The 27,615-nt window shown below is 48.1% G+C and overlaps 1 protein-coding gene across 3 annotated transcripts in view; it reads left to right on the top strand.

Annotated features, from left to right (window-relative positions):
- The window catches only part of TASOR (transcription activation suppressor), a 1,979,545-nt gene that overhangs the window by 1,102,176 nt on the left and 849,754 nt on the right, over positions 1 to 27,615 (top strand). For all 3 annotated transcript variants that reach the window (XM_069643664.1, XM_069643665.1, XM_069643666.1), the window contains exon 15: positions 2,088 to 2,524. In XM_069643664.1, coding sequence (XP_069499765.1) covers positions 2,088 to 2,524 — 437 coding nt within the window. The remainder of the gene's footprint in view (positions 1 to 2,087; positions 2,525 to 27,615) is intronic.

The raw sequence follows: 27,615 nt of genomic DNA, 5'->3' as shown, positions 1-27,615 counted from the left end.
GAAGGTTGAAGGCACACTGGCTTTTGTGGTGTGCACAGATCCGTGTATGGTGTAGGGTGTCCGGGGTCGCATACGTGCTTTCTTTCAGTAGAAAATCCTACAGCGCACACGTGTCCCGGCAGGGTCTACCACAGACGGGGCGCCAGGTCACGCCCCTCTGAAGTGCCGCGGTAGAGGGCAGGAGGCCTCGTAAGATATTTGTGCACTCGTTCACCTACACCCCTCTACGCATTACTTGAATACCAGTATCAGAGTCACTGAGGCGCAGCGGGGTCGTAGCGTGATCAGCGCAGTGCTTTATACGTGGGAATCCAAGTCCATCAGGCCAGGGTCCCCTGGGGCTCTGATTTCTTAAGATATCCACCCCTCCCCACCGAGTTGCCTCGCTTTACACAAGCCTGGATCGCCCTCCGAAAGCAGTAATTAATTAGTAGAAATGATTTACCACGATCATCAGGTTTTCGCCGTTTCAATTCTGTAGACAAGTGGGGTCGCAGCGCCTTCCTTCTCTGCATCAAACGTTTGCGCTGTACGCCACCAGAGATGACCGCGGTGGGAGAACCAACTTACAGCGTGGCGCCGTGGGAGAAGGGGGGGACAGCAAACGGCTCACCTTCAGTGTTCTTCCCCGGGCTCTACTTTCCGAATAAATCCGCCACAACCTTACCGCACCCGCCGGGGCACAGAGGAGGCCCCTTGTGTTAATGTCCTTGGGCGAAGTGTCTCCGGGGGGCCGCCACCGCTTCAGACCTCCCCCGGGTGCTGCGGGTGCGTACGCAAGATCCCCTGCCACAAAGCTTCCATCGCATTCCCTCTTCGCACACTCCGTTGCCAGGCCGCTTTCACTTCCAACGTTGAAAGTCGGGCCGGGATCACTGAGCGCCACTTTTGCAAGTCGCGATTTCTAGGCAAATTCTGCTTCAATTTCTTCCAGGTTTTCGCCCACGTTCAGCGGGCTATGTTCGCATGCATGATTCATCGAAGTATTCCCAGGTGTGGGGCCTTCTCGTGTGTGCTCAGTCCACTTTTGGGGCCATCGGTTGCGGAGCTCAAACAGAGGATGAGTTCATCCGTGCGCCCCCTGGTGGCCAATGGTTGGGTGTTTTTTAAAGTGGTATGGCCAGTTAGTTGGTTAGGATTCAGACAAAAGACTTTTTGTTGGACTTGACATCCACTCTTAGCTTTAGTTTTATTAGGTAGGGAACATCCCTTATAGTGATTGGGATACTTAGGCGTTTTGGTCTTTTTATTTAAATAAAGACCATTTAAATTTGCCCCCATGTAGTCCGAGCCATTCTTCTGGTTCACCACATGCCTCTCGCTGATCTATGGTTTGTCAGCATTCAGTTGCCGCCGGGTTTCATCACATCCCTGTTTCCTTTATCAGGGTCGTGGGTTGCAAGTCGCTTCTTTAGCAACATGGTCACATTTCCCCTAGTTGAATAAGTAATTGGTTTAACCGTTTGGGACTGTAGCATGTCCCACCACAGGGTTGTATGCATTCAAACTTCTTGCAGGCACCTAATTACTGCAAGGCTGCCTTATTCGTATTTTGCGGGCCGCCTCCCGGTCTTTCTATTAGGAGTCGAATCAGGCTTTGATTCAGGCGCATTTCACAAACAATTATCTGTTTTGGCAACTGTAAACCTTCCTCTACTGGGTGTGCATAACCATGCCAACATATGTCAATGTCTGGCTGTTGGACACTGCTTTGGATTTACATATGGGTTCCATTTAAAGATGCTACCGGAATTCAAACACTGACACCAACCTTGGTAGCTCACATTGCAAGCTGTGCGAGAAGAGTTCTAAAGATAAACTGGTGCCTCGAGTCATCATTGTTCCGATGATACCTATGGTTTCTCAGGGGTACCATCTCCATTAGTATCTGTGGTCACAACAAATCACAAATACGCAGGGATTTACATCACGTGTAAGTAACATGTCCTTTTATCAATCTATTTTTGTGGCCTAACATTATTTCTCATTGTGTACTTCATTATCTGTTATGTACTAATTAAATCATTATGGCACATTTTTCCTATTGGACTTGCCATATAATTTGTGCTATTTTATGCTTTTCAAAGGTGAAAGAATGACAGACTCACGTTCAGTTGGCCCACTTATCAGTGGACTTGGAGGACAAGACTCTGAACTCCGGCAACAAGATGAATCTGCACCTACAGTTCCCGATTCACATGGCTTGTTAAAACTGCTTTTGGAAACATTGGCTGGTGCTGGACATTTAGATGCATCATTGGCACAATCTGTAAACCAAGCGTTAGGACTGCAAGCTGATGGAACCAACGAGGATGTAAGGCGTGGTCAAGATTATGGCCCCACTCATGCGCAGGATATAGTGGAACATGAGCAGTCTGTGCCAGTTGATTATGTTTCCTTCAAGGAACCACTAAGCCCAGTACATGTGGCCACTGATGCTCAATGCATGGCATACCCTATCGATATTGACTTCAGAGTTAGATCTACTGAAAATATGACAGAGAGCAACATACGTATGCATGATGTGAGTATATTATGGATTCGTTTTTACAACAAAAGCAGAATGCTTATTGAAATGGATTCATGGCTTTTTTTTTTTTTTACAATGTTTGAGTATTTCCTCCAACATAAGGGGAGCGGCTATGGAGTCCAGCTTTGCATCTTTATATATGTTGTCAGTGGGATGTATAGTGTGTACCCCTGCTATTTGCTTTGTCTCCAGGTGCCCTGACAGTGCTGACAATAAGAGAGGGGCAGGGTTGGTTTGTTAGTGGGAGGAGAGCAAAAGCACAAAAGTGCTTTTGCTGTGGTGTTGGTGGTTCCAGTTCAGAAACACTTGCCACTGTGTTGATTTTCTAGGTTGTCTGCTTTGATGGGTGTGAAATGTGTTTATATCCATATGGGGAAGGCGTAAGGATGCGTTGGCCGTGTTGAGATTTTGTGAGTTATTGGAGGTGGTGTGGAGTTCTGTTTGGTGTCAGTTTGGTCAGAGGGCTGTTATGACTGTAGTGACATGTGTGCGTGGCATAATTGGTCTGCATGTGGTATGTTTGCAGGAGTATGAAGGGTTTTAGTATGGGCCATTGGGGGAAAAGGGATGCAATCCTCATGGCATCAGTTTACGTCGCAGTCATGCAGGTCGCTTGTTGGGTAACTGAAACCCAGTGTGCTGTGGTCGTCAGCTATGTGTGCATGGGCGTAATTATGGGGGGGAGGGCAGGGGTGTTTGTCCCCCCCAACTTTCATGTCACACCATTTTGTCCCCATTCATTCGGCTGGGGCATCTTTTCTTCCGATGTCATGTCTCCCCCCGACATTTTCAGAAAAGTTACTCGCCTGTATGTGTGATCTCTTTGACAAAGGCCTATTGCTTGTGAGCTAGCTCGGCATAATAAACCACAATGTGTTTACTGCTTTCCTGAAAATTGTTCCTCTATTGTACATATTCCCTTGAGCGGGAGTTTGAGTTTTCTTTTGATGCTTGAAAATGCTGATCCAGCGTATTTCATTTTCAAATAATGCTTGGGTTCACAGTGTATGGAATTGCTAGATGTTAGGGTTCTGTTTAATCTGAAGATGGAATTCTGCTCCTTGGCTCTTGTTGGGAAAGATATCTCTTTTAGCAACTTTCCCTCATAGTTATATGGACCCATCGGCCCCCAACGTTTTGATTTTGTTTTTGAAACTGTCCCTTTTACAGGGAAGTGAAGCCTTCAGCCTCACTCCCCTGGCCCTTTATGGGGAAACTGATCAGTCCTTCAGACTATCAGTACTGGGATTCCGTTTCCCTTTTGCCTTTTTACCTTTTTACCTTTTTGGTAACTTTTTAACATTACACACAGCAACTTAAAGTGCAGTGGGGATACTTCTGTATCACTCTAGACTTTTACACTTGGGATACTCTTACATCCTGTCTCCTTTCCTCCATACTGCATGGGCATCCCTCGCTAGGGACGGGAGACAGAACCTTTTTCACCAGAAAAAAACACCTTCCCCTTTAAATGTAGAGGTGCGCAGGGGCGCTGCCCTGGGAGCATGCGCTCCCCTGACTCAGCCCACCAGCGCCACTCCTCAGTCCCCTTTTCCGCGTTGACGGGAATGGGCCGATTTTCACCAGCACTCCTGGGTTTGGCTCGGCCATGTAATACCATGCGCTTTTCCCGGATACTTCTGTCTTTTTGTCTTCTTTTATCAATCAGGTACTCGGTCCTCTGGTGTCACACTCCTCCCCGGTGCATGCCGACTTCAGTGGGCTTCAGCAGGTTTCCAGCCTGCGAGGGGCTCTTCCCTACATCCGACCCCCATGCTCTTTGCCTCTGCTGCCTCAGCCCCAACCACAGCTGGGAAGGTTGTACCGCGTGCAACGCACTTTTATTGCGTGCTCTGAAGAACAGGCTAGCTAGGTGGAGGGATCTCTTCCAGAAGTCACCTCCAGAGGACTTGAAGGACTTCGTCAGACATAAGTCAAAGCCCAAGGGAGGGACGCTCTTTTCCAGTGCACCCCTCAAGGGCGACTCATTTCCAAGGAACTATCCAGATGGGAGGAACCTCTCAGGTTCTCGCTCTAGCACAAATACACAATGCTAATTCAGCTACCGCTGCAGGGCGAAGCGGCCTGTAGATCCTTCCGTAGACAGTGCTGAGGGACCACAAGGTTCTTTTACCGGGTGTACACCTGAGGGGCTACACCCTTATACCGGCAACATGGTCGAGGGGGCACCTGCACGCAGCACTGCAGGCGACACTGGCGAGGAAGACACACCAACCAGGCCTCGGCCTGAGGTGTAGGGTAGGTCTCTTGCTCCATTGCCAAGATTCCTGGAGGAGGCTGGGCCCAGTGAGCCAAGCACCACGACTTTGGCACGTGGCATGCAGCTCGACAAGATGGCCGCTCGTCTGATACCTCCCAGAGGAACATAGTAGGTGGGAGAACGAGTTACAAGGTGAGACTGGTGTCAACCAATTACGTGACCTACAGCTTATCCATCAGCGCAGGGCAGGTTTACCACGCTAACAGTTAGACAGAGAACACATCGGCCCCAGCAGCCACCCACTACCCCGTCAATATCCCCTGCCACCCCACGAGCCTCCGAGTGAAAGGGGCCCCTAGGGGTCCCTCGCGATATGGAAAAAAGGCAATAACCATACACGAAAAGATGCGCCAGACACGAGGTTCAAATTCCCAATGCTAGGGTTTATTGCAAGCAAAAATAGTCCTAATTGGCCAATTCTGGTCTCACGCCCCTGCGACGTGAGTTTCCTAGACCTCGAGGGACGCAAGAGAGCGAATTACGTACATCAGTTACTTATATACAAAATGCATATCATACAATCAGCTATGTCATGTTTAACACCCTCCTTTATTAAGTTTCTTTGAACTCGGGATGACAATGGACATTTCCGACGGGTATGACAATTATGACACTTTCGATGTCTATTCTAGTAACAATGTGCAATTTAGAAAGTGCGGAGGCATCTTTTAGTTGTTGAACAGAACACAGTGGTTCTGTTCTTGGAAGCAAGCTGCACACGGGGGAAGAGCCACATTCCAAGCTTTGCTATCTATGAAGTACTATTCGTGTCCTGGGAGCCGACACGCTCTAAAGGGTTTTGCGAAGGCGGGCCGTAGGAAGAGGATAATTCAAGCCTTTAGCTGTTTTATTCTAACATATTCTACCATCGTACGAGAATGGCTGGCAGCTGTGAAGTGATTAAATGCCCTGCAGCTCTCCTTCAAGGCTACAGAGAGGGAGCATGGGCATTCCTTTCTGGGCTACTCATGAGGAGTTTTCAACGAACTCCTCAGTCCCGCGACCTGGCCCTTTCATATTCAGACAACAATGTTAACAGTTGAGCAGAGTAAGCAGAATCCGCAAGAATTGCAAGCTGCAAAGCAGTTTTAGACAGAAAGCAATGGTTAACAAGCAAAATGGCGATTCTTGCTACGTTTAAAATGGCCGCTTGTTGGTCAAGCATAACAGTCTATATTTCTATAATTCGGTGCATAAGACGGCTGGCCTACGGCCATCAAGTTAAGTCTGTCATTCAAATGAAGGGTATTCACTTTTCCAGATTGACACGAGGATAGGTTTTTTGAAAAGTTCCTAATGTTCATGAAATTGCCTCAGATGGGGGCCATTCTTAGGGATGTGATCAGGGACTTGCTCCCTCCGGCCCCTCCACCTGCGCCCATAGTCATTCCTGCTATCACTCCAGCACCGCAGACCCTGGTGCTGCCCCTGCTGTCCACACCGGCTCCTTCGATTCCTGCTCCCCTGCCTCCCGCAGTTCAGGTGGTTCCATACCAGCCTCCGCTGCAGCTTCTGTCTCCGGTCTCCACACCTCGGCCCTCAGCGCTCCTCCACCCGCTCCGGACCTGCCGGACGCCATGGTGGACACAGACGGCGAAGAAGACCCCGACACACCATCGTCTGCCAAGGCTTTCCATGAACAACTTGCAGGTCTGGCAGAGTACTTGGGTCTTCCTCAAACCGAAGTCGAACAACCAGAGGCGGGGGTGCTTGCAGAGGTCCTCATTCTACGCCCCGCGGCTAGAACAGGGATCCTGATGCAGAAGGAGGTTGTTGCCTTGTCCAAGAAGGGGTGGCTCAAACCCCACTCGGTCCAGCCTGTAAATCTGCACCTGGATGCCAAGTATAGGCAAATGGAGCGGGATCCACTCTTGTTGTCGGCCCACCCTCAACCGCACTCTTCGGTGATTACTGCAACGTCACTCTACTCAAATACTCAGTCGTCCTCGGCGCTGCTAGGCAAGGAGGAGAAGATCTTGGAGGCGTATGGGAAGAAGCTTTATTACAAAGCTTCACTGCATCTTCATCAATCCAATGCGAATGCCATGCTGGCAGTCGTTAACCAGAGACTTTGGCGTCAAATAGCCAACTTCCTTCCAGATCTTACGGTACAGAGCCAGTCACGCTTTAAGGCGCGACTGGCAGAGGCTAAAATGGTGGCGCAAGACCATATGCATTGCCACGGACATTCGAGGGGGTGGGGGGAGACCTCTTTCATTCCACCACTGATGAGGAGCTAGATAAAAAGAAAAACAGTTAGCAAACTGAGAAGTCTTTATCCTTACGAAGTCCACGCCCAAGGCATACACATAGTGTCATCAACGCTCCGACAGGGGGCTGGCGTTGGGAGGAATCTGCGGCTTCCAAAAACATAGGTCCAGGCAGCCTGACCGTTCTCCTAGTCAGCACCGGCGCAAACACAAGGGGGGGATCAAGGGCTTTTTTCAGTCCCCCTCCTCCGCAGCAGCCTCAGAGGGAAAGAAGGCATGACGCGTCCCTTTGGGTCCATGTGTCTCCAGTGGGGGGCAGGCTTGCCCTTCGCACACAGTTTTGGAGTCAGAAAATCGCGGACCCTTGGAACCTCTCTGTAGTATCCACGTGGTACCACCTACCGATCCCTTCCTCTCCTCCCTCCTCCCCTCCCCCAGATTGGGACAGCAACTCTGTTGGCGGAAGTTCGGTCGCTCGTCGAGAGCCAGGCCGCGGAAGAAGTCCCAGCGAGGATTGGCTAAGCCCTGAGGAGCAAAGGTTTGTGGACATTACTATTTGGCTGTGGCAAGTGACCCTACCTGGAGGAAAATTGGAGAATTGGAGGTGCGTGTGCCTGTACCTTTAACATCTAACTTGGTCACCTGGTACCAAAGGCCGCCTCTGCCGCCCTTGCGGCGCTAAGCCCTGAGGAGCAAAGGGCTGTGGACATTACTGTTTGGCGAGTTGCGAGGCGCTGAAACTATGTCTAACAGCCCTCAATTAAGCGCGTTGCCTGTGACTACAATGTCTTCACCGAAAACACGTGCTCAGGAAAAACGTGAGAACTCTGTAGATCCAAATCGGAGAACAGTGCCTCAACGGAGCCGGCAGACAAAAGTAATTAAATAGTACTCTTGCGCATCTACAAGCGAAGACATTGAGACGCTTCCACAAACTCAAATGTCTGTCACCGCTACCGCACCAGGACCACATACTAAGCTTGTAGATGACGTATTTTCCGAAGACTCAATATCCAACACACGTGTGCAGCAAGACATAATGCAAAACACATATTTAAGAGACTCAGCAGCGCAACGCAACTCGGTACACGAAGCATTGGAAACATACGAGGCACGGGAAGTACTAAACATTGGTACCACACCGATTTGTATAGAAAGCCACATAATGTTACCTTTGGTGTGCCATGGCGGTGGTGATTCTGCGCCTGGTGGAGGAGAGTGTTTGCAGTCCGTGGCGTGTATCGGGTCGGAGCGGGTGATAGGAGCCTTGGAAGACTCAGCTGTGTGTTCCATCGGACGGTAGGAGCCGGTGTGTAAAACGTGTAAGTCTGACCCAGTCGAGTGCCGATCGATCGATGCTGGATCCGGTACCTTACTTCCATTGAGAGCTAGCTCGCCTATCGACGGCCCGCCTTCAACCCCTTCTCACGAATCGGAGTCACCTGTTAGAGACCGCGAAGGTCTTAACACATCAAACCCAGCCGAAGAGATATTCGGCGGCTGGGTTGTGGATCAGTCTTGTGACTTACACACAGGTACGTTAGCCGACCCTGCAGTGTCGGCTTCAATTATCAAACATAATGCACGTCGTGACTCTTTGCACATTTGTAAATAACGTGCTTCAGAACCTAATCACTCTGAATAAAGTATGTAAAATCAATGAACTTGATACATTATAAAAAAATAACATTGGAGGGGCGAAAGCCTCGTTGAAACGTAACAATACGAGGATAACCGACACCTGCGAAGAGTCCGAATTGAGTGTTCCTCGCAAACGCGCAAAAATGTCTGAAAAAGGCGAGCAGACTGCGCTCCCCCACGACTTATCCGGCTTACCTCTCCCAGAAAAGGTTAAGCAACAAAAGGAAATGCCTATTAACTCACAGTGCCTCAAATATAAAAATGCCACAGTTACTGAGCACGGATGGCTCTGGCACTGACTCTGACTAGGACGAGACTGCTGATTCTTCTTTTATAGAACGCTCTTTCCCTAAAATTAGAAGAAACTGAGCCAGTATTGGCAGAGCGTCCCATTGCGCCAAAGCTCTGACACATTGTCCAGCCCCAAATACAGCAATGTCGCCTATGGTTCTACAAGAATTGTTGCTATCCACATTAACTATCTCACTGGCACCATTCATAAAGCTGTATGAACACCTACATGAGGCAACCAGAGATTTAACTACTGTCGTGGCTTTACTAAACTCCAAAGTAGTAAACCTAGAACAAATATGTGGTCACACAAATAACGAGCAACTTGAGGGCACAAAAAAACCTGGATGAGCTATACAAGCTCATAAATAAGCAAAGGAGCAATGACGCGGTCGACAGAAAGCTGTTTGCCGAAGTTGCCAAAGAAGCACTTGCGCTGTTTAAATGGGACGGAAAAAGACCACCATCTGTGGTAAACTGTAATAGATCTAATGTTTGCACATGACCGACGATGGATGAAGGAAATCACGGCATGGGCTATAGTGGTGACATTACAAATCCACCTGGTGTTTTGTTAGCAACAAAGACCAACCTATCAGTCGATTCCTAAACCTCCCATTGAGAAGCCACACGTCCAAATTTAAATCACGGAACCTTCAAGCTTGATCGCTAACAGTAAGACAAGCACCCTGTCATCTAGGGTAACAAGCTCACCACTGAGGCAGTAAGTCAACACACAATACCGATCATCGAAATTGTTGACGTGTCCTTCCATACAGCCTTTGAACAAGCAAGAAGTTCAGCAAACTTAGCGCAAAGAGTTTCCCAAGCTGAATCTACATCTAACATGCAACCCCAGATGGAGAGTACAAATCAGGTTGAGAACAAATCCATCTCAAACACAGCTCGAACTCTATTTCCTATTTTTAACAAGGAGGTTGAGACACCCTCATGCACGGGTACTGGAAAACAACTGAATGTGGCCCAACGTAAAAAATCTACAAATTTACCGGCAAAGAAAGCTAACAAACTGAATGGAGCATGTAAATTCCTTTGTAACATTAAGGTGGTGCATGTGCTAGCCATGGAAAATAATAAACAATCATCCAAGCAAACACAAAATCTAGCGGCTGTAACTCCTCAAGAGAGTATGGAGCATGAAATTCCAACCAAATTGCTAAATATGTCAACCTATGATGACACTGAATACGAGTCCACTACCTCATCCAGTGAAAAAGCACAACCCGGTGCCGATAAGCCTGTGGACACCCAATCAGAAAGAGCACCCGTCGTGGGAAGACTTGTCGTTATTGGGAAAGAAACGCAAACACGAGAAACCGAAACATCAAACCAGGTGGCACTAGAGTCCTCTTGCACAGTCTAGTTATGAAATTGATAAGGGGGGAGTAACATTGCCTGTAATAGTGCAGCCGAAGAGTCCTACTTTCCTGACAATGCAGGCTAAACGACAAGAGATAAACAAACTATCAAACACAAACTATCAAACACAAACTACAAAGAGTGTGGACTACGATCAAGGAGATGGAGAGCTGTGGGAGAGTCAGGCCCAAGGCCGCGAAGAAAGGGTTGCACCTCACCCCCCAAAGCAGCCAGAGAAACAAAATAAGGGTCACCCAATAAGAAATCACAAAGGAAACCCTTTACCGAGAAGGAGCACTTTAAGTAGGGGACCATCTCAACAGACCTTGGTCAGACTACTGGTCGAGAGATTACAGTCTTCCGACAACTTGATTCTAAATCGCAGCAACATTATAAAATTACTACACCACGTACCTGGATTACGTGCAATCTGCTCTGAAGACCTGCATATTGTTGAATTTCCAGAAGAGCGACGTAATGACAAAGTGGTGCTTCATATAACCTCCCGTTTAATAGCCTCTTCTATCTTGGACGCTAATGTGTCCCTTTTTTCTTTAGGCTTTGATGTCTATAAGGTGCAAGACGGCCTGTATACAGCATCAACAAACGACCAAGATGAGCTATCACATCCTTCAGAACGCGTAACAAACCTTCACAAAACATCTACAGGATTGTCTACAGTAGCCTCGACTGGCCTATAGGACCCTGCACGTCATCCTGTAAGATTCCAAGAGATGACGCACCTAAAAAAAAAAAAAAAAATTGTCGTTTACTGGAAAGTAACATGTCTCGTTTGCTGAAGATCGATGCCCAGAACGACGAGACGAGAGCAAACAGATAAGTAAAACCATACAAGGTCAAGTGAAATCTGACGGTCTAACGGTCAACCTTCATACAAGTAGCCTCAATCAGGAATTAGCACAAAACTGGCAATGGTTGGCGACGACACTAAACAGCAACCAACTGCAATAATGCCAGAAAGAGTGTGCCTCGCAGTTATACTCATTAGCCTCTTGGAATACGCGAGGCTTCAGTCATTTGTTCAACAGCGAGTGGTTGGGTGGTTTGTCCATTGCCTGTCTACAGGAGACTTGGCTAAGTGACATCTCGACAGTACTGGACTTTCAGATCGCATTAAACCCTGCCATACGACCTGAAAAGGGGCGTCCTATGGCTGGTCTTATTACTTTGGTAAGACGTGCATCTGGCTTTGACATCATTAACTCTGTAAACCACTCTCCATTCATCCAAGAATCAACGATTGCTAAAACGGACACTGCATCACAAGCAATTGAACAAATGACGATTATTAATGTATATTGGAACCACGGAAGAGCGGGGGAAAAAGTTTATTGACGCAATTTTCACCATTATAGACTGCTTACTTGTGGATCAAAAGGGTTCCAACATAATACTCTGCGGAGACCTGAATATTGACCACTTCCATTCGAAGACATCCCTGGCTAAAAATGTATTTGTCGCAATGGATGAAAGAAATTAGTGTAAGAAACTTACAAATGCTGAATGGCCACACTCAAGGTGACATACCGCCGGCCCTGACGTGGAATAGGGAGAATCACGGCTCAACAATCGACTATATATTTGTATCAGCATTTCTCCATCAACGGGTGAAAACATTAAAAGGAAAAGTAGCGATCACGACATGCTAATCATGTAATTTGCGAATCTCGCGCGAAACGTCAGAACTAAATGGCCGCAGAAGATCAAAGTGGAATCAAGCAGAGTTGAGGCTAAGACTAGCTGAAGAAGAGGTTGCTTAGATATCCAAACAATATTGTGTGGGGGGAACAACGCTTGAATATGGGTTTACTGGTCAATTTCAAAACAAATAATGATGGCTTAAAACATTTGAATATGAAACGCCTCCACTGTTTTGATTTAGACATACAGAAACGGTTAATGAAACACATAATCCGTCAAGCCCAGACAGCTGATAAGGACACTTGTGTAGCAAAGATGAAGGCCGCTAAACAGCGGTACAAAAACTGGATCAAAACACACAAATGTACAATGATACAAAGGGATTCTGAGCGCATGTTAGAAAGTCTCCAAAACAGATTTTTGGAACATTATCAACGATACACAAGCTCACCAGGTTGCTCTTCAAGCACCCATGGTTACGGAAGCAGTGTGGACTGACCACTTCAACGAACTATACAAAAAGAACACAAGATCAACAAATTTGTATGTTCCAACCAACTCTCAGAAGTCTAGACGGAGAGCACAGGGTAGAGGCTATCTCGCCCTGTATGCAAGTAGATTTAAGGAAGATTCTGGAGACCATGCTAGCAAATATCAGATTAAAGGTACATACCAATCTGTTAGTTGAAACAGGAATTCACAGGAACTGCAGGAGCAGGCTGTAAACAAAGAGACAGAGAAAAGGCAAAGACAAGCAAGGGTAAAACTGAAAGACCATATACTGAGGCAGGTACGACTTCAACGGACTACCTGAAGGCAACAGAAGTCTTCCCTTATCTTATCCGAACGGAGTTCAACCCATTGTCACGCTGTAAAACGGATTCAAGTGGAGACACCACAGTGGACCAAGATGTATACAAGTAGAAAGCAGTGTTGGAAGAAATAACCAGGTACAGGACAGGATAGGATATCGGAGTTGGAACAGGCAGGAAGCGAGGCAAGGAGCCCAGAGGAACAGAGCAGAAGGCAGAGGAATGTGGTAAGGCTGCCAGGCAAGGAAGCCCAGAGGAGAATGGCAGAAGGTAGTGGAGTGCGGTAGAGGAGTCAGGCGGGAGCCCAAAGGAGTAGGGTGTAAGGCAGCGGAGTGTGACAGAGCCGCCAGGTGGGAGCCCAGAGGAGCAGGGCAGAAGGCAGCGGAAGTACGGCAGAGCCGTCACATGGGAGCCCAGAGAAGCAGGGCGGAAGGCAGCGAAGTACGGCAGAGCCGTCAGGTGGGAGCCCAGAGGAGCAGGGCAGAAGGCAGCAGAGTACGGCAGAGCCGTCAGGCAGCAGCCCAGAGGAGCAGGGCGGAAGGCTGCAGCAGAATGGAGAGGGAGCTGTAAGCATCAACAGCAACAGGAATCAACAGGCCAAAAGAGGAAATCCAGGAAAGGTCAAAAACTGTAACAGGAGCACCAGCACGAACTGCCAGAGAAAGCAGTTGACTGACACCTGCTTCTGTTCAGAGTGAGTTTATAAAGGCCCTCCCAGCCAGCAGACCAGCAGGGTGGAGCTGATTGCAGACTCTGGCAGCTGAGTTCAATTAAGTCCAGCTTCAGTAGCCTGCAGCAGTAGCAGCAGTGGATTCTAATCAAGTGCTCTCCAGCTCTCTGCAGCCGAGCCTGCAGTAGTTTGGAACAGGTGAATGCAATCAGACCCTCTGCAGCTCTTAGTAGCTTGCAGCAAACACATGTATTTAATATGTCTCCTCCAGCCCTCTGCCTTTTGGACAGCCTACATGTCCGAGAATGCATCTTCTGGTTTAATCCAAAATCTGGAATGGAACATGCAATTAGATTAGTCCAGAACTGCAGCGGTAAAACAAGGAAATAAAAGATTAGTCGCATGTAAAGGTGCTGGGAGGCAGGCGAGCAGAATCGTGACAGTATGCCCCCCTCACAGGGCCCCACCTGGTGCCCCAAAAGAAGACCTATTCCATTGTGTCTTTCAAGCAGTAGGAAGAGTAAGGGTTGAAGCACAAAAGTCAAATTCAATACCCAGGTAAAGGTTTTATATTCCTTCAGTTTAGCACTTCGATCAGAAAATGCAAAGGGGTGATTGTTCTTCACAACCCTACCAAATGCCTCGAAAGGTACATCAGTACGTAAGGTGGGTGTGTAGGTAAACAGAATTGTACACTGAAGATCTTTAGAGGATACAACAATAGAGACTGGCACAGACACAGGAATTGCTGGTTTCAGGTTGTTCTCTGGATGCAGCCATTGTGACTCAGAATGCAAAGAAAATGTTATACCTTCAGATGGCTGTGGCATGACTGAACTATCTTGGTGACTTTCAGAAAGGGTAAGTTTATTCTTTGTCACAGAGAGTTGATATTCTGATGGTATTACTAAACCATTGGGTGGACTTTGGCGTTGAGCCATGGATAGGACACTCATGTAATTGGTTACAGTCTCTGAGTGTTCAAGTACTTTGGAAGGAGATACTGCTGATTGCAAGGCTAGTGGAGGCTTGATCAAAATCCTTTCACTGACAGGGAGTGCAGGTATCTCGTTCCACTGTTTTAAATGTTCGAGCAGCATAACACTAACAATGGTACTGATCATAAGGCCTTGAAACACTAAATCCATTGCTGAATCTTCATTTTCACTGAATGATATGTTTTTGCATTCAAGGTAATCCTCATTCATTTCTTGTGGTTTCATTTCAGTTATGGGCATTTGGATTACTTCGGGTGATGAGGTGGACACTGAGATAAGAATAGATGCACAGTCTTGATTTAAGTCACAGGCATGAGCAAGCGTTGAAACAGTCTTTGAAACAGAGGGTTGTTGGACTGTTAATCTTTTCGGATACTGCAGTAATTGTGGGGTTGTAAACACTAGAAAAGTCAATTGTATTGCTGTCGGCGTGCAAGGCAGTGGTGGATACTGGTGTTGGAACCAGAGAAGGCGTTTGGGTCGAGGACAGCATTGGAATAGGACTAATGTTAGGCTCCTGGAAACAATGTTGTACCGAGTCTGCAGAAGTGTCAGAAAAGATAGCAGAGGTAGACTCAGCAGGATATAGAAGAGGTCTTTCAAAGGAGTCACCCAGTGAGGTACAGGAGGACCGGTCTTCACCAAATAGATCGTAGTTTGGGAAAACCTGGCTGCCATCTCGAACAGAAAGAGAAGAGCGCTCCAAGTTAACCTGCAACTGGTAAGCATATTCCTGCTTCAATCTTTCTATTTGCTCCAACGTTCTTTCCTTTAGCTTATGCAACTCATTAGGAACCCAAATGTCATCAATAATTAGAGAGAGAATGTCTGGTTCATGGTGATATGGGTTATCTGAAGTTGAAATGTATCCCTCTCTTACGTTTAGCCAATACAGGATGCCATAGTTGTCATATAAATCCATGGATTGCCCCTTTAGAGCAAATAGCTGTTTCTGGATACTGTCCAAATCAAAGACATCTCGAGGGACTTAGCTGGTCTTTCTTTAACATAATGTTTATTGGTAGAAGGCTCAGGATCTGCTGTTATCTTAGCGTAAGACACTGAGGTTTCAGAGTAAATCTTTGGAACAGAACCAAGTCTAGAGGCATGAGTGGCATTGTGTTTGTCAGGATAATGCATGGCACCAACAAAAAGTCTTAGAATCTTGCTTCATGATGTCAGTCCTAACACACTGAATAGTGACCGGACAATACTTTACTAGTTCACTAGAACAGTACACAGTAGGAAGCCTTTTCACAGAGGTATACGTTGAAGCCTCCCAATTAGCCGTTGACTTGGAGGGGCATGTCAAGGACTGAGTCAAATACCTATTTTCCTCCTGTAACTGTTCTGCGGTCATCAAGTCGGGATTACCGACACAGAGATACCCATTCTCTTTGAGGACGGTAGCTTCATTATGGGTAAAAGTCTCAAGTAACTGGGTGCTGGTAGTTTGCTTGGAGGATGTAAGGGCTCGCCAAGGGTTCTTGTTTTTCTTCAGAGGCATCTTGGATTGAACAAGCATTGGCCCAAGAATCAAAAATGTTCTTTTTGGTCAGTCAATCTCTCAGAAGTTAGACGGAGAGCACAGGGCAGAGGCTATCTCTCCCTGTATGCAAGTAGATTTAAGGAAGATTCTGGAGACCATGCTAGCAAATATCAGATTAAAGGTACATACCAAGCTGTTAGTTGAAACAGGAATTCACAGCAACTGCAGGAGCAGGCTGTAAAGAAAGAGACAGAGAAAAGGCAAAGACAAGCAAGTATACTGGGCAACACGGATTGATCGGAAATAAGGGTGTACTGGAATATGATAAGGTGTCTCCAGGGATTAAGGAAAGCCCTTGAGATAGGTACCAGCAGATTACTCTTAACAGTCATACAGCAACATCATGACTTGGGCGTGCCGAAGAAACTGCTGTACTCCGTGCAAGGGTAAAACTGAAAGACCATATACTGAGGCAGGTATGACTTCAACGGACTACTTGAAGGCAACAGAAGTCTTCCCTTATCTGATCTGAACGGAGACCAACCCAGGGTCACACTGTAAAACGGATTCAAGTGAAGACACCACAGTGGACCAAGATGTATACAAGTAGAAAGCAGTGTTGGAAGAAATAACCAGGTACAGGACAGGATAGGATATCAGAAGTTGGAACTAGCAGGAAGCAAGGCAAGGAGCCCAGAGGATCAGAGCAGAAGGCAGAGGAGTGTGGTAAGGCTGCCAGGCAAGGGCGCCCAGAGGAGAATGGCAGAAGGTAGTGGAGTGCGGTAGAGTCGTCAGGCGGGAGCCCAGAGGAGCAGGGCGGAAGGCAGCGGAGTACGGCAGAGCCGTCAGGTGGGAGCCCAGAGGAGCAGGGCGGAAGGCAGCGAAGTACGGCAGAGCCGTCAGGTGGGGGCCCAGAGAAGCAGGGCGGAAAGCAGCAGAGTGCGGCAGAGCCGTCAGGCAGGAGCCCAGAGGAGCAGGGCGGAAGGCTGCAGCAGAATGGAGAGGGAGCTATAAGCATCAACAGCAACAGGAATCAACAGGCAAAAAGATGAAATCCAGGAAAGGTCAAAAACTGGTAACAGGAGCACCAGCACAAACTCCCAGAGAAAGCAGTTGACTGACACTGCTTCTGTTCAGCGTGAGCTTATAAAGGCCCTCCCAACCAGCAGGCCAGCAGGGTGGAGCTGATTGCAGACTCTGGCAGCTGTGTTCAATTAAGTACAGCCCTGGCTTCAGTAGCAGCAGTGGATTCTAATCAAGTGCTCTCCAGCTCTCTGCAGCCGAGCCTGCAGTAGTTTGGAACAGGTGAATGCAATCAGGCCCTCTGCAGCTCTTAGTAGCTTGCAGCAAACAAATGTATTTAATATGCCTCCTCCAGCCCTCTGCCTTTTGGACAGCCTGCCTGTCCCAGAATGCATCTGCTGGTTTAATCTGGAATGGAACATGCAATTAGATTAGTCCAGAACTGCAGTGGTAAAACAAGGAAATAAAAGATTAGGCGCATGTAAAGGTGCTCGGAGGCAGGCGAGCAGAATCGTGACACCAACATAAAATGGGCTTTAACATTTCCTAAAGACGACATTGTAAGAATAATCAACAAAGCTAACAATTCATGTGCACCTGGGCCAGACAGCCTGACAAATTTCACGCTTAAGCAACACCCGGAGCTATGGGCCGACCTCTGCGTGACTCTTTCAGAGAGTAAATGACAAATGTCAGACGCCAAACTCATGGAAATCTGCCGTGATTGTGCCGGTGTAGAAAAAGGGCGATAGAACCTGCCCATAAAACTACCGACCGATTGCCTTACTTGATGTCTTGGGAAATATTTACGCAACTATATTACAACTCAAATTAGTTAAATGGGCCACATGGTCGAATCATGTCGACATCAGACAGACCGGATTTGTAAAACATGTCGGTTGCTCGCTGAGCCTGCTGCTGCAGAATTTACTGAAAATGGAGGCGATAAGATCGCAAAAACAACGGTGTACCTCGCCTTCATTGACTTTTCCTACGCTTTCGAAACGATAGATCGGGAATTGCTATGGAAGAAAATGAGTGCATGGGGTTGCCGGGAAGACCTTTTGGCTGCAATAAAAGAACTGCACACTGGCACCTCAATCAGAGTAAGACTAGATCAAACCGGCACCCTGTCATCATCGATCGAAACATTCAAGGGAGTTAAACAGGGTTGTCCCCTGGCAGCTGCGATATTCAGCCTGTTTATATCAGACATTGGCAATTTCATCGAGGCTGTAAAGTCCTTTCCGCCAAAGATGCATAGATCCAGTCTAAGTTGGCTCCTCTACGCAGACTACCTCATACTGCTGGACTTAACACCAATTGGCCTGCAAAGAAAAATCAATGCAGTGCAACAATACGTGGTCGAAAATCACCTACTTATTAACACAAAGAAAAGTGAAATCGTTGTGCTAAAATATCTTAATTGGTTGGACAAGAACGACAAAGTGCCCATCCTGGTTTATGGGACAGGAAAAACTACTGATATCATCTAGTGTAAAATATCTTGGTAAGATCATCAGTTCTAGTCTCAACCACGACCCATGGACAACGGCGACAAAACGGAAATGTAAACTAGCAAATCAAGGTCTAGTGTTAAAGAAGAGATTCGGAAGGTTTTCTCTTAAAGTGGTCTAGTGATTTTACCAACAAAAAGTAATACCAGCACTAACGTACGGGGCAGAAAATGACTTGGGCTGTTCATGGGAGGTGTGGTCCACGCTTGAGAACATCTTCTGGACGAAAGTTCTGGGTATATCGAAAGGAACATCGACGTCCTCAATCCGTTACGAACTATCGTTAATCTCTATCCACGCATGAGTATGAGTCTGCTATCATTATATCGGAAAACAAAAGTAAGCGAACAAATTCCGCAATTTTCCATAATGCCGGCTCGTCAGCCCCAGGTGTCTTGGTAATGTGGCTGAAACGATGCGAAAGTCTAATGTCAGATTATGAGATCAACCCAGAGCTGCTTCAAGGTAACCCGGAAGCAGCGAAACTAAAAATGTGGCGCTTGGATTGGGAGTCGCCATGCTCTGAACGAGGGGCATCTAAGCTACTGAGTGAAGTTCCACCGGAGGCTCGGGCATTCAACAGTATGCAAAAATACATTGAATTATTCCCAGACCCAAACGCCAGGTGGCTGTTCATGTGCCTTCGGCTTAACATGTTTAAAACCAAGGAACGCTTGAGAGGATGGTCAGCTAATGCGAACTTGAACTCTATGTGTCAATGTTGTACACAGGAAACTGAAACTTTAAAACATTTGGTGCTATTCTGCACCAACCTATGTACAGAGAGAACCCGACTTTTGGGTTCTTGGAGCGAGTCTCATCGATCCCTCAATGCAGACAAGTGGTGGCAACAAATGTTCAACGGAACAGACCCAAAATTGATACTGCCATTGACACACTTTTTGGCTATAATCTAAATCGGTTACTGGACTAAGTGTATTACACTCGTGCCGTGTTACTTGAAACTGTGCTCAGAGACGAAACACACGAGAATGTAAAAAGACACTAAACAAAAAAGCTGTTGGGTAATGTGGTGGACTGCAATGAGATGTAATGAGTGATAATGAATGGTTTCATTTTAAAGGTTTGTATGTAAAACAATAAAATTATTTTTTTTAAAAAATTGGGCTTCTATTCCAGGATTTTCGCTTACAAAAGAAGAATCAGGCTGGCCTTGAGAGTTGTGTTGGACCTTTCCACCCTTAACCTCACCCTCCCTCTTCAAAAATTCAAGATGGTTATGTCAGCACTGATTGCGGATACATTGTGCAGGGGGGGAGACTGGATGTGCTCCCTGGATCTGAAGGACAATTATCTACACATCCTGATTTGGCAGCCGCATCGCCCTTTCCTAAGATTCAGGATCATGGGCTGCCATTTCCAATACAAGGTGCTACCCTTCGGCCTCAATTCAGCCCCCAAGGTATTCACCAGGCTCATGAATGCGGTGGCAGCCCTCCTCAGGGTGCAGGGCCACCACGTCTACCCACACTTGGACGACTGGCTGGTCAGGGCGAAATCTCCGGAGGCGATTCATCACACTTCCTCACCCTTATGATCACACTCCACGAGCTGGGGTTTTCGGTCAACCTCAAGAAGTCTTAGCTGTAGTCCATGCAGAGCATGACCTTTCTGGGCCTCATCTGGGACACGAGCTCGGAGAGTTTTCCCCTCAGAGGACAAGGTCAGAGCCATCAAGAGGGCCACTACTCACTTCCTCACCCGAGAAGTGACCTCGGCCTGGTGGTACCAACAATTAGGCATCACGGCAGCGGTCCTACTGGCTGTACCTTACAGGAGACTCAAGATGAGGAAATGGCAGCTGCACTTCGCAGCCTCATGGAATCGGGAGCAAGGCTCCCAAGCGGAGCTGGTCAGCATTCCGCCTTCTCTCCACCCGGACCTCGCATGGTGGTCCAGGGACTGCAACCTGCGGACGGGCTAGCCCTTCTGGCAGCCGGCCCCGCAGGTCACCATTAATATGGATTCCTCTCTGAAGGGCCACGTTGGACAGCCACAGTGTCCATGGAGTCTGGACCCTGCAGGAGCAGGCGTCTCATATCAACTGGCTGGAGTTGAAAGCCATCTGGCTAGCTCTCAAAGCTTTCCTTCCGTTCATCGGGTGCAAGGTCGTCCTCATCCAGACGGACCACTCCACCAGCATGTACTACGTCAACAAACAGGGTGGTACTACATCCCCTCCACTGTGCAACCTACCAGTCAGCATGTGGGACTGGGCCCTGGAGAACAAAATCTAGGAGGGCTGTCCACCTTCCGGGGGGAGTCAAACCTAGAAGCGGACAGACTCAGCAGAATGGGAGCTGACAATTATGAGTGGCAATTGAATGATCCGGTGCTGCTGGAGATCTTCAGCAGATGAGGGCATCCTCAGGTGGGTCTCTTTGCATGCTTGGACAACAAGAAGTGCCAACAGTTTGCATCCTGGCAGGGGCAGGGCCTGCTAGGACGCAAACTGGGCGACGCCTTCCAGATCCAGTGGAGCGGTATGACATTATATGCCTTCCCTCCTACACCCCTCATCCACAGGTTGATCTGCAAGATAAAGGAATCGAGTCACCTCAGCATCATTATGATGGCTCCATTGGGGCTCGCCAGACCCTGGTTCTTGGAGCTTCTCAGCCTCTCGGACAGGCCTCACATTCACCTGCTGCTGGGCCAAGCTCATCTCCTGGTCCTCCACCCTGCTCCACAGAAGTTAGCCCTTGCAGCGTGGTTCCTGAGCAGGTCACGCTGAAACACCTGGGTCTATCACAGGCTAACCTAGAAATCATTCAGGGCGCTAGGAGCAAGGCTACTAGGAGCCAGTACAAGAATAAATGATCTGCATTCTGTCACTAGGCCAACTCTAAGGATCGACCCCCCCCCCTTACGTGCACGTTGTATGACCTACTCTCCGTCTCTGCACACCTTGCTCACTCTGGCATGCAGTTGCATACATTCTGCACCTATTGTCTCAGCCATAGGGGCTTACAGAAATTCGAAGGAGGAGGTCTTCTCCTCTTCCAACCCGATGGTCAAGCGACATTTGGCGGGCCTCTCCAGGCTCTTCCCTCCCATCAAGAAACCACACCCCGTGTGGGATCTCAATGTAGTGTTGGGCGCCTTGGTGCACAAACCATTCAAGCCAATGGCGTAAGCGGATATCAGGCCAGTCTGATCACCATTAAAGCAGCTCTGTTGGTGGGCCTCAACTCGGCTCGCAGAGTCAGCGATATCCAGGCACTGGTGGCTTCAGAAGCCTATACTATGTTTCACAAGGATAAGGTGGTCCGGACAACACACCCCGCCTTCCTACTTAATGTAGCCTCCGCTTTCCATCTGAACAAGCCAATAGTCTTGTCTGTTTTTGCCGACCTGAAGGATGATGCTCAGAGGGTCTTGTACTGTCTGGATGTCGGACGCGCTCTGAAATTCTATCTGGACAGCACTAAGGGCTTTCGCAAGTCAGACTTCGTTTTTCACCTTCGTGGGGGTCAAGGGCTGGTTATCAGACATCCAGAGCCTCTATACCAAGGTGAATGGTTGCGTCCATCGAGAAGGCCTATGACGGGCAGCACAGACCGCTTCCAGCTAACATGCATTCCCACGTGGTCAGAGCCAAGGCCACGGCCATCGCATTCCAGCGGCAGGTGCCGTGGCAGGTCATCAGCAGGGCGGCCACTTGAGCCACCCCTTCGGCTTTCTGGAAACACTACTGTTTGGACGCCTGCTCTAAGTCAGATGCGGCTTTCGGATAGGCGGTTCTAAGGAACCTGTTTTCTTAAGGAGGGTCTCCACTCCACCCTGGGGCTATGTTAATTTGTTATCGCACAAAGAGTATGGAAGAAAGGGAACGGGACGAAAGAGTAATTAGTTACTCACTGTAGTGACTAACGTACTGTCCCCTTTCCTCCATACGTCCCACCATCCTCCCCTTTAATAATACTGGTGTCATTAGTCAATGTTAAATATTGTCGATGCGTCAATGGGTACTGAGTGGCGCCGGTGGCCGAAGTCAGGGGAGCGCATGCTCCCAGGGCCGCTCCCCTAAATTTAAAGGGGAAGAAGGTTTCTTCTGGTGAAAAAGGTTCCGTCTCCCATCCCTAGCGAGGGAGGAAAGGGGACTACGTTAGTCACTACGGTGAGTTACTATTAATCTTTTGGTTACTTTGATATGTGCCTAAAGACAAGCTGGTGGCAGTTATTCTATTTTTACAATTTTTGTTATTTCTAGGGTGCACAATCGTTTTGACCGCATATGGATACTAAACATGGCTAGTGCCCTAAAATGGCCATGCCACAATATTTTCGCTTGTTCTTTGGCTGTATTGTTGTTTGGCCTTACCAGGTCATGCCCTTGCCCGGTAAAGCTGCTGCTTTGGCTGGCTAGTGATACCTTTGTTATGTGTGTCCCAGGAAGGGGTGGGACTGTCTGGTCCCACTCCAAATCCGTAGCGCCCGAGACTCTTGGTGTGGACATGAGTGAAACCTGCAGTGGTCCCTGATTGAACCACTGCTGGCTTTTTGAATGTTGCAGATCCTTGCCATTGGTGGGCTTGACTTGCTTGTAGGCAGAATCATTGGTATAAGAAGTATCCTGTGTAAAACAGCCGACTGAAGGCCCAAAAGAAGACTCCCGAAGAGGCACAGCATCCCTTCCTGTGTCTGGCCCGGTGAAGCCCTATTACACTACCTGATCTTCGAAGACCTTGTGCAGTGCTTCAACCACTGGACTGGTGGGACCAACGAGTCTTAATGTGTTCTCCAGGATCCAGATGTCCTGAGTCTTCGGAAGCATCCCTTGTACACCCGGTGACTGACCCGCTCTCCGGTGGGCTACCCCATTAGAACAGTTGCTGTCCGTGTTCGACGCCTGAACTTTGGTAGTGTCTAGCTTGTGGTGTAAGTCACCTTCATGCTTAATTTCAGTTTCTCGGATTCAAGGGATCTTGCTCTAGAAGGTCTTCTTCAACCACGACTGGAATGATGCAGGCTGTCGCTTGTTTGCGGTGGCCATCTCTGGAACTCTCCTTCCCCCATCTGGTGAAGTGCCCTGAAGAGGTCTGCATCGGTGCTTTCTGCATTTCCCCATTGCCAAGGGTTGCACTCTGCCCCTGAAAAGGCAAGCTATTCATTGGCATAGAACAAAGAATTGGGTCAGCCGGATTGTCAGTACGTGGTAACCTAAAATGTCAGTCTAAGCAAGCTGCAGCACTAGTACAGGTTAGTTCTACCCATAACTTGAAATAACAATATTGCAAAATTGTACTAGTTACATGCGCAACGCCCAAAATTCTGTTAAGTAATGCAGTTCAGAATTGCATTCTAATATCACACAATTGTCAATATTGAATTCTTAAGGTATGAGTTATATTTGAGATGTGTTATTCTGACGTTAGTCCATTCAGCCGACACGTGTTTAGACACAGCGTCTTTCTCAAGGCTGAAAATGTTAAACATAATGAAAACCATTAACATGTGACCATTAAATGTACACAATAACAGAAATAAATATATTGAGGAGGTACATACCAATAGCAGGATGGATATGCAGGTAAGGAGTGCAGATGAGAAACTGGTATTGAATGATATGTTGCCATCTGGTCATTATTCACAAACAGGGTTTTATACCATGAATAAATCATACTGTATGATGGGCTTTGAAATCTTAAAACATGCCGGTTAGTCATAGCTATAAATAAGTGAAGCACCCTAATGCTGATACATGCATACACGTAGCATTCTCTAAATGGGGCCAATTACTAATTGAGTGAAATGCCCAAACCTTTAAGCTGCTGTGTTACTGACTATCAGGATAGTCTCTGAGGGTTGGTTAGTACCATAGGAATGTTGCAATAATCATTTGGTTATCGTTACCTCTCAGAAATTGCACTCACCCTCCTCAATGAGTGATGGCTCTTTGCAATATCGATTGGAGAAAGTAATTGTTAACATTGAGTTTCCATCTCAGGCTAAAGCTGTCTTAATTAGCGGGTGTGTTTAGAGACTTACCCAGTTCAATTATAATTGCCAGCTAGGTTAGATTAGGTCAGATTTTAGCATTTTCTTGACTGTTCTACAAACCCTGTGAAAATGGCAGTTATCTATAGATTAATTCTCAGGTAAGCGCCTATGGTCATTACTAGAGCAAATGGTTATTTTAAAAAAACATATTAGCTGGTGCTGATTAGGTCCTCAATTATAACCCAGGGGTGTTCCATCATTTGCAATGTATAGCACAACACTTCCTCTGGTTATTATAAAATAACTAGAGACCTGCATTATTTAGTGGTTATATACATGTACTATACTGATAGCATGAGGCACTAGGCCAAAGGTACAAACCCGCCTAGTTAGGAATTCTGTCTCCTGTAAGGAATCACCACTAAATAATGCAGATTAAATCTCAAATACAAATTATATTTGAAGAATTCAATATTGACAATTATGTGATATTGCAATGCAATTTTGAACCGCTTCACTTACCCGATTTTTGGGCACAGCACATGTAACCCATCCTGTATAGGCGTCCCTTGCTAGGGACAGAACCTTTTTTCACCAGACCAATAACCCTTCCCTTAAATGTATACGTGCGTGGGGGCACAACCCTGGCAGCATTCGCTCCCCTAATCCTGCCCACCGGAGCCACACCTCAGTCCTCTTTTCGACCTCGACGGGAGCGGACTGCTTTCACCAGAGCTGCTGGGTGAGGCCTCAAGACTCGTAATTCCATGCACTTTCCCTAAACTTTTGTTTTTCTAATTTTCAGGTATTTGGGAACACTGTCCACTGGTGCCCTAGTCTGTCCCCGGCACATGTAGACCGCGGCTGGCTTAGGCAGGTGCCCATTATACAATGCTTCCTTTCCCACCTCGGATCCGCAAGCGCTCTGCCTCTGGTGCCTTGGGCAAGGAAACAGATGGGAAGGCTGCTCAGCGTGCAGCGCTCTCACACCTCACCCCTCAGAAACTGGCTATGTGCAGTGGAGAGAGTTGTTTTCCAGGACTCCTCTGGAGAGTATTATGGAATACATATGCAGGAAGACCAAGAAGGTAAGCGTACTCTTCTTTAAAGCACCCTGGGGAAGCATACTGACGGGAAGGGTCAGGCGGACCCTCGCACCGGCAGCAAGGACACAGTCTTATGTAGCTACCGGCTTAACGGCTGAGGGGTCTAAGGGCCCTACCGATTCCACTACTGAGGAGCCTACTGGCTACCGGCACACATCCGAGGGGCTCCGCTCTGCTACCGGGCACATGCCTGAGGTGCAGGGTGGGGCAGAGCCGATGCGTCCAGGTATGCAGGCCGTTCCCAGGCACACATCGTCCACAGTTGCACGTGCAGAAGGCACGGACAAAATGGCGGCCTGTGCAGACGAGATGGCACCAAGGACAGAATCCCGCCAACACGGAGACCGCAGAGGCGTACGCCTACGGCCAGGGCAGATTGAGGTCCTATGAATCCGGTAACATGGACCACGACATTCACGGGTCAGTGTCAGTACTGTGAGGGCATGTACTTGCAAGGTGTGAGCAGACAGCAGGCCTTTACTCCACTGCAGCCGGTGCAGGATCGCACCCAAACCGCTTGCAAGGGTTGTTTTTCAAATAATTTTGACCCGCATGCGGTCTCCACATTTGGGGAACATCCTTAAAGGCATAATCCAGTAGATGCTGCCTCCCACACTGCCACCTCAGCCGGGCCTGCGCAGCCTGTACCTCCACCACCGTTGCCCATGCCTCTGGTAATTCCGGTTGCAGCGCCTACACCTCCAGTTCCAGCACCTGGCCAGTCTTCAGCAGCAGAACCAACACCTGCGGACTCAGGGGCCCCTTCTAACTCAGTTGACCAACAAGGCATGAAAAGGAGCAGGACCCGCCTTCTTCGGCTAGGGCCTTTGCTCCTGCATCTTTGCCATTCAAAGGAAGAACCAGGAGGACCTGCAAGTGGTCCTAGATCTTTCCTTCCTGAATCTATACCTACCTCTGAAGAAGTTCAAAATGGTGATGTTAGAGTTTATGGCGGAGACGCTGTGTGGGGAGGACTGGAAGTGCTGCCTGGATCTGAAAGATGCATATTTACACGTCCCCATAGTGCAGTCTCATCGGTCCTTCCTCAGGTTCCGGGTCATGGGGTTGCACTTTCAATACAAGGTACTGCCATTCGGCCAGAATTCAGCGCCAAGGTTATTCACAGGACTCATTAACGCGGTGGCAGTCCTGCTCAGGTCAGAGGGCCTTCATGTATTATCCTTACCTCGACCACTGGTTGGTCAGAGGGGCATTCCCAGAGGTGGTCAGGTACTCGGCAGCCAGACTCATGACTATACTCTACGAACTGGGGTTCTCAATCAACTTCCAGAAGTCTCAGCTCTACCCTACACAAACACTGGTGTTTTTGGGGCTTCTGTGGGACACGCAGAAGCAGAGGGTGTTCCCCACGGGGGAGAAGGTGGTGGCGATCATATCTTCCATTTCTCACTTCCTCAGCAGAACAGTAACTACAGCCTGGTGGTACCAGCACTTGCTGGGATTACTGGTGGCATTCCTCCTGTTTATCCCTTACACCAACCTGCGAATGAGGAGGCTGCAGCTGCATTTTTCGGCATCCTGAGACCAGGAGTCGGGTTATCAAGGAGCCCCTGTCACTATACCCGTGCACCTATGGCAGGATCTCATGTGATCAATTACTAGTGGCAACTGAACGAGAGAGTCGTCCTTCAAGAGCTTTTCAGCAGGTGGGGTAATCCGGTCCCAGACCTGTTTGCGACAGAGAGCAACCAGACTTGTTGGCAGATCACCTGGGATGGGATGTGAGCGTACGCCTTTCCTCCTACCCAGCTCATCCACAAGGTTGTTTGCAAGATCAGACAATCCCGGCGGCTGCGTCTCATCCTCATAGTGCCGCAGTAGCTGGACCTTCGACAACTGTCAGTCCAACCAGTAACCTTTAACCACTGGTTGAGCTGCACTTATTGTTTGTTGTAATTCCTTTGTATGCCTGTTACATTTGTTTAAGTTCTGGCGCCCAGTTACCCCAGGGTTCGATGCCGCTCAGGAAAGGCCCGCTCCTGGTGCAGAAGGGGGGGGTGCATCACCTTTGTCCGGAGAG

The sequence above is a fragment of the Ambystoma mexicanum genome, chromosome 2p (genome assembly GCF_040938575.1).
Source record: "Ambystoma mexicanum isolate Mex_15411 chromosome 2p, UKY_AmexF1_1, whole genome shotgun sequence".
Lineage (NCBI taxonomy): Eukaryota > Metazoa > Chordata > Amphibia > Caudata > Ambystomatidae > Ambystoma > Ambystoma mexicanum.
This window is presented reverse-complemented; position numbering and strand designations above follow the sequence as displayed.